Genomic DNA, 12,083 nt, shown 5'->3' on the forward strand with positions numbered 1-12,083 from the left:
TGAGTTTTAAGCCACCGGGTCCGGGACGCGAACCGCGATCGACTACGTGGGAGTCCAGCGACATAGCCATTACGCTAACTGCTGGTTCCCTCTCCTCCCTTCTTGACTGCTGGAATGCAGATCCTTCCTTCTGGGCTCTAGGACTGATCCCAGAATCCTGTTCCCCAACAGGCAGGGCATCGGCTCTACCCTAGCTCTTTCTAGGAGCTCCTGACCCATCAGTGCCCACCTGCCAAGCTCCCTCTTCTTTCTACCTGGAGCCTGGCCACACCCTATCCCCTCCCTGGCTACTCCTCAGTGGGTACATCTAGTGACACCACCCAGCTCTCCTCTACGGGTACCTCCCAGGAGCCAGGCCCTATGCTGGGTGCAACCTTAGCTCATTCACTGCAGTCACACCTGCTCTGAGAAGCCATTCCTGGAAGAGTTTGCCCTCCCTCCCTCCTTCCAGCAACTCGGTTACTCATCCACCCTCCAGTCAGTCACCGCACCCCACTGCTCACTGCATGTCACTGAGAAACGCAGGTTTGGCCACATAGGCCCTTGCCTAAAACCTTTCAAAGGCTGCCTTCTGCCCTCAAAACAATGCATCTCCTCATTGTGGCCTCTGCTGGTCTGAAGGGTCTAGTCCCCACTCCGCAGTCAGCACTGGCCTACCATCCTCCCCCTCACCTGCTACATCCAGCCATACCTTCTCCTTTCTGCTCCCATAGCACCTGGTGCTTTGCCCAAGCCACCTGCTTCTCCGTAGACCCTCTGCCCAGAATGCTGTAGCAGTTAGCCCATATCCTCTTTCAGATATAAAATGTTACAAGGGCCGGCAGGTAGTGTGGTGGTTAAGGGCACTGGATTCCCACATAGCTGACTGTGGCTTGAGTCCTGGACCTGATGGCTCACTTTCTAACTCTCCCTCTCTCTCTTTCTCTGATTAAACTGGAAAAAATTTAATAATAAAGTTAAATAAAATAATTAAAAAAAATGTTACACTAGGGGCTGGAAGGCAGCATAGCAGTAAAACAATATGCACTAGGGGCTGACCTGAGAAGGCTCTGGGCACACTGGATACACACACCCCTGATTCAAGGCTGGCTAGGGGTGGATTGAGCCACCAAGACACTGCTGGGAGGTGAGTGAGGTGGTACAGCAGTGGATCCACGTGAGAAAGGTCCTGGGTTGCACCACGAACCTCGAGCACACTGAGCACACTGGCACATGTACATGCATGTACCGGGCTGGCTGAAGCTGGAGGTGGATCATGATGTGAAGGCCCTACTGGAGGTGCTGTCTCTCTCGCTCTCATGGAACACATACTTTACAAAGCCTCTGTTGTGAGTACTGTTTTTCTCTCTTTTTCTGTCTGTCTTGCTTATGGAAGGAATAAGTAAATTTAAAATAAATTTAGGGCTAGCAGGTAGCATGGTGATTAAGGTGTGGATCCTACATGGCTGACTCCACAGCTCAAATTCTGGACTCAGTAGCTTGAAAAACATATCAGGCATGTGCGCATGTGTGCCCAAAATCACTAGAGGAGAATGGAGGAGAAGAGATTGGCCATCCCCCTGGGGGGTGATTTCTCACTTTCCCTCTCTGTCTCTCTCTGGTGGGTGCAAGTGCCCTACGGCAAAAATCTAAAAATAAATAAATGGGGGCCAGAAGATGGCATAGCAGTTACATGCCTGGATTCCCATGTGGCCAACCATGATTCAACTTCTTGACCCAGTGGCTTGAAACTCACACTGGGTGCATGTGCATGTGGGCCCAAGATCCCAGGAGGAGAACGGATTGCATTGTGGTCATCTCATTGGGGGATGATTTCTCACTTTCCCTCTCATTGTCTCTGTCTCTGCTTCTCTCTCTCTTTCTCTCTGGCAAGCATATGAACTAAGGGGAAAACCTATTTAATTAATTAATTAATTAATTATTTTTAAGTCACATTGGTTGTTGACATGTGCTATGTAGTTAGGACTACTAAGGTTGCATTTGCACTGAACATATACAGACTTTTCTTGCCATCAGTCCTTAAACAATATAACAACTATTTACATAGCATTTATATTGTATTAGGTATTATAAGTAATCTAGAGATGATATAAGTTATATGTAAAGATGACACAGGTTATATATAAATATTACACCATTGTATATAGGGCACTTAAGCATCTTGGGATTCAAGTACCCATGAGGAGTCCCAGAACCAGACCCCTGTGGATGCTGAGGGATGACTGCGTTTCAGCTACTGGCTCAGATATCTCCTTGGAGACACCTTCCTCCTGATCACAGTATCTCCGAGGCATAGGACAGTGTGTGGAGCGCAGTCAAGGTCACTAGGGAAAGGAGCTCACATTCTAACCTGTCCCTCTGAGAGCCCATCTGCCCTGGGAGCCATCAGCCTAGCCTTCCCTCTCTTTCGATCCTCAGAGGGTACAGGCCCAGACTGTAGCTGGCCCTCGGTGTCCATCACCTGACAATAAAGAAGAGCATAACTGGTGCTCTGTGAGTCCAGCCACCGATCCAGGGGACACTCACCTCGGAACATGTCATACCAGACCTTCTTAGCCTTGAGATGCTGCAGCCCATTCAGGTGCTTCTTTCGGTTGTGGAGGTTGTCCTGGAAGGAACGGTCGCAGTAGTCACAGAAGTACCGCTTCCCCATGGCCACCTCAGCCAGGTATTGCTGCTGCTGCTGCTGCTGCTGACACCTGAAAAGCCATAAAGCACTCAGTCAGGCCAGTGGGGAACACACCATACACCAAAGCCCAGGGCACCTAGTTCCTGACCGAACCTTCCTAGGGCCATACCTGATCTGAGGCTTCTCTAACATGTGTCCCCCCACCCCCAGGAGGAATTTGTCAGTTAATGATTATGGCCTAAGAGGGCTCATTCCAGAAGGGTCTATCAACAATTCTGGTAATTTTAACAATTGTATTAGGTATTATAAGTAATCTAGAGATGATATAAGTTATATGTAAAGATGACACAGGTTATATATAAATATTACACCATTGTATATAGGGCACTTAAGCATCTTGGGATTCAAGTACCCATGAGGAGTCCCAGAACCAGACCCCTGTGGATGCTGAGGGATGACTGCGTTTCAGCTACTGGCTCAGATATCTCCTTGGAGACACCTTCCTCCTGATCACAGTATCTCCGAGGCATAGGACAGTGTGTGGAGCGCAGTCAAGGTCACTAGGGAAAGGAGCTCACATTCTAACCTGTCCCTCTGAGAGCCCATCTGCCCTGGGAGCCATCAGCCTAGCCTTCCCTCTCTTTCGATCCTCAGAGGGTACAGGCCCAGACTGTAGCTGGCCCTCGGTGTCCATCACCTGACAATAAAGAAGAGCATAACTGGTGCTCTGTGAGTCCAGCCACCGATCCAGGGGACACTCACCTCGGAACATGTCATACCAGACCTTCTTAGCCTTGAGATGCTGCAGCCCATTCAGGTGCTTCTTTCGGTTGTGGAGGTTGTCCTGGAAGGAACGGTCGCAGTAGTCACAGAAGTACCGCTTCCCCATGGCCACCTCAGCCAGGTATTGCTGCTGCTGCTGCTGCTGCTGACACCTGAAAAGCCATAAAGCACTCAGTCAGGCCAGTGGGGAACACACCATACACCAAAGCCCAGGGCACCTAGTTCCTGACCGAACCTTCCTAGGGCCATACCTGATCTGAGGCTTCTCTAACATGTGTCCCCCCACCCCCAGGAGGAATTTGTCAGTTAATGATTATGGCCTAAGAGGGCTCATTCCAGAAGGGTCTATCAACAATTCTGGTAATTTTAACAAGTAGCCAGCCTAGGGAACCACCACCTTGCACCCTCTGGCCAGCCTCCACCGTCTCCTACCGTGCTTCTGGCCTCTGACTTCCTCTGTCCTCATTCTCTCCACACTCGCCACACCTGCTTCCTCCCTGCCTCTTGCACATGCTAGGCATATGGCCACCCCTGGAGTTTGCATCTGCTGTTTCCTCGGCCTGGATGCACTCCCTCGCACACCTGCCACATTACACACGTGACTCCTTCTGTTCTTGTTCAAATCCTACCTTCTCAGTACTCTGAGACCACTTCTTCTCAGCACTACTGTGACCACTTTATTTAAATTACAGAACTGGGACCAGCAGATGGCGTAATGGTTACATCACTGGACTCCCACATAGTCAACAGTGGTTTGAGTCCTGGACCTGGCAACTTAAAAAAACTCATGCTGGGTGAGTGTGCATGCGTGCCCAAGATCCTGAGAGGAGAATGGAGGAGAAAGGATTGCAGCATAGCCATCTGCCCACCTTGGGTGGTGATTTCTGGCTTTCCCTCTCTCTTTTTCTGTCTGGCAAGCATATGTGCCCTATAGCAAAAGTCTCTCTATAAAAAAGGCAAAAAAAAAAAAAATTACGGAATCCAGTGGTGCACACAGGTTTAGCCTTGATCTGACTGGCAATAATTAACTAAATAAAATGGAAAGAAATTACAGAACCCGGAACCAGATGATGGCGCAGTGATCACTCAACACTGCAATGCTGGACCCACAAGAGAAGGTCCCTGGTTCATGTCCTGAGGCTTCCTAGAGCATCCTGGGTGGCCATGCATATCCACACCCATGATCCAGGCTAGCTGAGACTGGCTCAGCGTCAATACCCTGTTGGGGATGCCCTCCTCTCCTTCCTCTCTCCCTTTGTGAAGAAATAAGTAAGTAAACTTAAAAACTCCTGCAGGGGCTAACTAAATGGAGTGAAGTTAAGGCAGCTGGATCCTACATGGCCAACTGCACAGACTGAGTCTGCCAGAGGCTAGAAAACACACCAGGCATGTGTGTGTGTGTGCATGCCCACAATCCTGAGAGGAGAATGGAAGGGAAGGGGTTGTGGTGTGGCCATCTCCCTTGGTGGGGGAGGGGTTTTCATTTCCCCCCTCTCCCTCTGTCTCTCTCTGGTGAGCACACATGCCCTATAGCAAAGGAAAAACAAAACAAAAACAAAATACCCTCAGAACCCTCCACTTAGCTTTCCCCATTGCCTGCTTTATTTTTCCTCATAGCACTTATTGCCTTTGAAGTAACAAGTTACTTGTTATATTTATTGTCTTTCTCCCTCCAAAAGAATATAAATCCAAGACTATAAATCTACGAGGGCAGATATGCTTTTGTGTTATTGCTGGAGCCCCAACACCTCAAGCAGTGATACAGAGTAGGCCATCAAGTGTTTGTTGAATAAATTATTTTCCATTCTCCCGATGGGATAAAAGTGACTCAGAGAGAGGAAGGGATCTGTCCAAGGTCACATAGCTAGTGAGCAGAAGGGAAATGTAGGTCCCCTAAAATCACACTGTTGGTGTCCTCTCTTCCACATCCAGCTCAAAGCTCAGAGGAGCCTGAGGACTCAGGCAGCAAATACTAACAGCTTCCCAAGGAGATTACTAAATTCCCAGGCGGCAGGTCCCTGGCTAGTCATGAAAGGAAATGAGGACATTTCAGGGTCTTTTCTTTCTTTCTTTTTTTTTTTTTCTGTCAGAGTACTTGCACACACTCAAGAATGAGAGAGAGACAGAGAGAGAGAGAGAGAGAGAGAGAGAGAGAGAGAGAACACATACCCTCCTCATAGGGCCTGGTCACATGGCAGTCTCTTCTCTAGTTCCCCATGCTGTCAGAATCCTGGGCACATGTGCACCTGGAAAGCTTTTCAAGCCAACAGGACCAGGACCTGAACCCTGGTCACCCATGTGGGATCCAGCTTTCTTTATGCGACACCTAACTGGTGCCCTACACAGCCGGTCCCATTTCAGGATCTTAAAACCCCCATAGTGACCATATCCAACACTCCTACCCCAGGAGAGGTGCAGTCCCCAGTGGGCAGTGATTATCATGGCCAGCTCTTGGGTCCCCTGTTTGGTCCCACAGACTAGAGGAGAAAGAGGTCTACCAGGGCTGTCTGGTGGGATCTGCAAAGGCTGGGCCCAGAGTAGACCTTCACCCTGTGGTCTGACCTCTCACTTCACAGAACAGGTTCCTGAGGGCCAGACGAGGAAGGGAAATGACAGCCCCCAGGCTAGCAGTGAGAGACTCAAACTCCTAGGACCTGGCAAGTAAAGACAAAGCTGGGGCCTGCTCAGCCGAGCAGGCAACAGGGAATCACCTTGAGAGAAAGAGGCTGGGGAGGAAGAGACGCAGAGACAAACAAGCCTCCTAGACAGTCCCAGCAGCCAAGCGAGCTGATGGAGAAAGCTGCTCTTGCAGCAAAAGGGACAGCAGCCATTAAGACAGGGGCTGTAATGGGATCAGGGACAGACAGTCATTCAAAAAGAAAACGTATAAAACCTCTCTTCTCCCATTACTGCTGAGAAACCGCATCCCAGACACACGGACTTGATATATTAAATTTGGCAGCTCTAATACACCGCGTCTTGCCAATAAACTTATAGGAATTGGATTGAAATTGTAAGAGATGAACGTTTAACGGCCAAGTGCTTAACCAAGCCATTCACGAAGCTTGTGGCTCCAAGGAGCTCCTGGCTCTGGAGAATAATGGGGATAGGAGGGGCAGAGAAGGGTGTCCCTTGGGGAGACTGACACAGACGGTGGCTCTGCGGCAGACTTGGCTGAACAAAACCACACAGGACACTGAGAAGCTGGCTGTGTAACCTTGGACAAGTCACGTCACCCCTTGAGGCCCCTTCCTTTCACCGTGTGAACATGAGGCAGAGGGTATGACTGATTAGCTGATTGCTTGGGAAGTGGCACAGAGAAGTTAGCGGATGCAAATGGTAAAAATGACAATAAGAGTGTGCAGCAGTGGGACTAGCAGGTGGTGCAGAGGTTAAGGGGTTAGACCCCATATGGCCAACTGTGCAGTCCCAGACTGAGTGGCTTGAAAAACATGGCAGGTGCGTGTGTTTGCATGTCCAAAATCCTGAGAGGACAGTGGAATAGAAGGGATTATGGCATTCCTTGGGAGGAGTCCAGTGAGAGCACATGTCTTATAACAAACTTAAAAGGGAGGAGGCAACAGGTGGCCTGGTGGTTAAGGTGCTGGACTCACACATGGTTGACCACAGTTCAAATCCTAGACCTGGCAACTTATCTTCTTACTCTCTTTCCATCTCTCTCTCTCTCTCTCTCTCTCTGATCAAACTGAAGAATAACAATACATCAAATTAAATTAATCATTCTTTAAAAATAAAAAGGAAAAACAAAAAGAATGTCCAGTAGTGAGTAAGTACTCAATAAATGTGACTGTGGCTGACAATTAGAGCTAATAGTTTATCGATCACCTACTATGTACTAGCACGAGGTTACAGGCTTTATATGCACCGTCCATTTAATCTTCAGGGTACCTGTGAAGTCTGTAGGGCCTGTTATGCCTTTTCAAATGAGGGCACTGAAGTTCCGAGAAATAAAGTGACTCAGTCAAGGCTGTTGCTACAAAGCAGTCAAGCCAGGCCGAGAATCCGGGCAGCAAGGCCTTACAGCCCATGTTCCTCATCACTTAAAGGAAACCTCCTCCTGACAAATCATACTAATGACAGCTTTCCTTTCCTTAATAAGTTTAAAGTTTATTTATTTGATTTATGAGTAAGAGACAGGTACTCTCAACAGGGGCCTTAAGCTGTAACTTACCCCTAGCCTCAGGCAGCACTGGATCATGGGTGCGAGTGTGCCTGGGGTACTCAAAGAAGTCTCTGGATGTGAACCCAGAAACCCACAATGGGCCCAAATGCCTACACTGCACAAGGCTCCACAGAGTTCCCACTGCCGGGGTTAGCACTGAGGGGCCAGCACTTCTGCCTTCTTCACATGCCTGTCCCCACAGCCATGTGCCCAAGGCCTTCGGCAAGGTTACCCAACCCAGGACGGTACCTCTAGGGCTCCTGACCCTTCTGCCTCTGCTCCAGTGCCTCTGCACGCATTAGGAAAGGCATAGCCTGCAGAGTCCTCTGGACAGACACAAGCCTGCCAGACACCCAACTTGGCAAGCAGGATGTTGGCTGGAATTCAGCTCCAGCTCTCTCCTCAGCCAGGTGTCCTTGCACAAGGCACAACCTGCGCCATCGCACTTGGCGGTCTGGGAGTTGGGGTCAGGGACAGGGAGGGAGGAGACAGCTGGAGCGTCTCTAGACGGCGCCCAGACACCAGCATGGGGTGCTGACTAAGCTGGCCCTCTCCGCGGTGATTCATCCTCATCCTCTGAGGGTGGCGTGCTCAGCAACGTATGAACAAGGACCTGTCCGGAACACAGAACCATCCGGCTCCACTCCCCCGCCGGGAACACAGGTGGTGTCACCCACCCACTCCCAGGGACCATGTCCATGGCTGCAACAGCATCTGTTGGCTCCCCAGAGCTCTGCCAGGTGACAGGGCTGGCTCCTCGTGGGCAAGGCTACTAGGACAACCCTCTGGGTTCACACAGGCTTGGGTTCAAATTTCAGTTCTGGCACTCAGAAGCTAAGTAACCCCTGGAAAGTGATTTCATTAGCCCAAGTCTGTCCTGCGCCATAAAAAAGGTTCCTACAGTTGCTAAGGACTTACTGAGGGGGCAGCAGATCAAGGTGCCTAGCATATAGTTAGCACTCAAAGGACGGAGGCTGATACTGTGATCAGTATCATCAGGGGCTTGCTCCCTCACCTCCCGGTGAGCATACCCCAACCACTGATTTTAAACCACAGCCAAAGGAAGCCAGTGTTGGCACAGTGGTAAGGCGAGATGTTCTGTGAGGCTCACCCACATGAGAAGGTTCCAGGTTCATGTCCCCCTGGGTATGCAAAGCACATATATGCCCAAGATCAATGCTAACTGAGGCATCGAGGCCCTGTTGGGGGTGCTCTTTCTCTCTCTCTTGCTCACAGAAAGAAAATAATAAATAAACTAGAAAAAAAATTTTTAAATTGCAGTCCAAGTTGAAGGTACAGGCATCTCTGTCTGCCCCCTTTCCCCTATCCCATCCTGCCAACAAACTACTTGGTTTTCCAAAACTTCTCACGTGCTGACTTACTGTCGTGTGCCTGCCTCTCCTATAGAATGTGGGCTCCACAAGGGCAGAGCTCTGTCTGTCCATCTGCTGCACCCAGCCCCTGGAACAAGGCCTGGCATACTCTGAGGCCTGTGACCATCCAATGAATGAAAGAGCAAGCAGCGTGCAGAAGCAGAAGATTCCTGACCCAACTCAACAGTGTCCTTCCCAGTCCAGGCACAAAGATGAGGACAGACGCAGAAGGGAGAAGCAGGCTTTTTACTGCCACCACCATGTCTCCCTACAGAATTTTGGCTCCCAGTAGAGCCTTGGACTGGCCAGCTGCACAGTTATTCATTTAACTTGGTTTTACCAACTTATACCTCATCTGGCTGCCCCAGGGCACCTGACTTCAGTCCTCTTGCCTCAAAGAAAAGATGAGCAACTAGTCTATTCACTGTGGGGTAGGAGAGGGAAAAAAAGAGACCAGGGTTGAGATGAGGGGAGACAGCCTCAGAGCTGATCCCCAAGTGCTAGCTTTCACCTAGCTTTCATTCTCTTTTTATCTTCTTTATTTGTGATAGAGTATGAGAGAGAACAAGAGAGAAAAGCAGTCTCCACAGGGTCTGGTCTCACCACAATCCCCTTTCTCTAGTTCTCCCCATTAGATCTGGGGCGCTCATACACGTGCCCTGCATGTTTCGGGTTGACCGGGTTCAGGATTTGAACTGCTGGCACCATGTGGGATCCAGCTTCTCTTAAGCAGTGCATTACCACTGTGCCACAGAGCTGGCCCTCATTCTCTTATTTAATCCTCCTGGAGACCCTCTTAGTAGATATCAGGTGTTCATTTTGCAGATAAGGAAACAGACATGGAAACACTCCTGATTTACTCACGGCCACAGCCAGGAGAGACACTAACAGTGACACCTATTCCTGTCAGTGTCGATAGCAATGACAGAAACAGCTCATCATCCTGAGTGCTGCTGGTAGGCCAGTGGTGCTGAAGACCCCTATACCATCTTGTAGGGTCTTCACCATGATGCTGTGAAGCTTCGTGTGCCTGAGGTCACACAGCCCAGGTGCACCTGAGCTGGCATCCACACTCAGGCCTGGTGACCCCAGAGCGCATTCTCTCCCATCCTATGCCCACTGTGAGACTGTGGCAGGCCAGACACTGGTACTTCATCAGTATCCTCATTCCTTTCACTGTGTACATCTCCAGTACGGAGTAGGCTTTGGCATAAGGCTAAAATAAGCCAACAGCACGGCCTTGGCCAGGGGCTAGGATGCACACTGCAATTATCTTGGACTTGTGCTCACCGCAGGCCACCCTCAAGCTCACCTGTCATTTCTTCTAATTATGGCACCACCGAATCCCAGGTAAACAGTAAACCACAGCCAGAGGACAGCTTTATTGCTCGCCTACTAGGAACATGGCGATGTCCCAGCGTCACATAAGTCTGCCATCTGGAGCTGATGCATTGGACCTGCCCTGAGGAGGTGGCCCAGACTGCCAGCTCAGGTCCCTGCTCCAAGAGAAGTGCCCACGAAGTCCAGATGTTTCTCCTGAGAGGAGCCCCCATATGTAGGGGTAGCCTTTGATAAGCCCAGTGTTCTGGGTTCTGCAGCAATGACTAGGCTTCCTCAACCTGACCTTGTTCATACACTGCCTCCACCCCTCTTGGAGACACATCATCCTCCCGGCTGTCTCAGGTATGGGGGCTCCACCCACAGCAATTTCTGGCTCAGCAGGTCTGGGAAAGGGCCAACATCTAAGGAGGCCCCGATTCAGAGTCCACAGAAAAAATGCTGGCCTAAGGAGACAGATGATGGAACGACAACCAGAGAGGGCAAGGGCTTACTCAAAGTCACACAGGACACCCAAGCTAATCCTTTGAAGTTATTTTCCCTTAAATAAAACTACTCACTCAACCCAGGTCTTAATTCCCATTCCTGATGCGCTCAAGCTGTGTAACTCTCAGAATCTACTTACCCTCTGAGTCTCCTCTGGAAGATGGGTACTACCACTATTTCACCAAATTACTCAGAGGGTGAGATCAGCAGTGCGCGCCCAGGCTTGGCATGCCGGTGGTGCGGACATGACACCCAATGTCCATGGCCCCCAGTGAATCTGCCTACAAGTTTTCACACCTTGCATAGTCCCCTGGCAAGCTGCATCAAGGTTGGTATGTGTGATCGAGAAAATAGAGTAGAGGTGATGAAATGTCATCTCCAAGATCAGTTATAAAAGACACTGCAGAGGCAACCCATGGTGTGGTGCTTAATTAAGGCAGCTGAATTCCACATGGCCAACTGCATGGTTCAAGTCTCAGATCAGGTGTCTTGAAAAACATGCTGGGTACATATGCCTGTGTGCCCAAAGTCCCAAAGGAAGGGAGAAATGGAGGAGAAGGGATTGCAGCATGACCATTCTCCATGGGTGGTATGCTCTCTCACTTTCTCTCTTGTGACTGCATGTACCCTCTGGCAAATTGGACAAAAAAAAAAAAATAGACATTACAGGGTTCAGACAGTGGTGCAGTAGTAAAATGCAACACTTTGTGAAGCTGATCCACATGGGAAGCTTCTAGGTTTGTGTCTGGAGACCTCATGGAGTATGCTGTTCGTACACATGTACCCACGATCTGGGGCTGGCTGAGACTGGGGTGGATTGTGGTAGTAAGACTCTTTTGGAGGTGCTGTCTCTGTCTCTTGTTCATGGAAGAAATAAACATGGTTGTGTGCATGACTGTCTTTAAAAATCTTTTTCTTTATTCATGACAAAGTGCATGCACACACATGTGAGAGTGAGAGAGAGAAAGAGCACCTTCCACAGGCTCTAGTCATATCATTTTTAGTTATTTATTTATTTATTGGAGAGGTTTTTGCTATAGGGTGTGTGTGCTCACCATAGAGAGACAGAGAGACAGAAAGCAAGAAATCATACCTCAGGCGGAATGGCCATGCCACAATCCCTTCTCCATTCTCCTCTCAGGATCTTGAGCATGCACACGCACCTGGCGTGAATTTAAGCCACTGAGTCCAGGACTTGAACTGTGGTTAACTACATGGGAATCCAGTGACATAGCCATTAGGCCAACTGCTGGTCCTGGCTCTAGTCATGACTTTTTTTTTTTTTTTTTTT

At 49.5% G+C, this 12,083-nt stretch overlaps 1 protein-coding gene across 4 annotated transcripts in view; it reads right to left on the reverse strand.

Annotated features, from left to right (window-relative positions):
• ZMAT5 (zinc finger matrin-type 5) overlaps positions 1-12,083 on the reverse strand; it is a 40,785-nt gene that overhangs the window by 18,178 nt on the left and 10,524 nt on the right. For 2 of the 4 annotated variants that reach the window (XM_027771602.1, XM_006147906.3), the window contains exon 2: positions 3,392-3,564. In XM_027771602.1, coding sequence (XP_027627403.1) covers positions 3,392-3,518 — 127 coding nt within the window. In that variant the 5' untranslated portion in view covers positions 3,519-3,564. Of the gene's footprint in view, positions 1-2,526; positions 2,697-3,391; positions 3,565-12,083 lie in introns of those variants that run through there. The other 2 variants (XM_027771603.1, XM_006147905.2) reach the window with 1 other exon arrangement.

This window comes from Tupaia chinensis, unplaced genomic scaffold, assembly GCF_000334495.1.
Source record: "Tupaia chinensis unplaced genomic scaffold, TupChi_1.0 Scaffold000226_1, whole genome shotgun sequence".
Taxonomy (NCBI): Eukaryota; Metazoa; Chordata; class Mammalia; order Scandentia; family Tupaiidae; genus Tupaia; species Tupaia belangeri.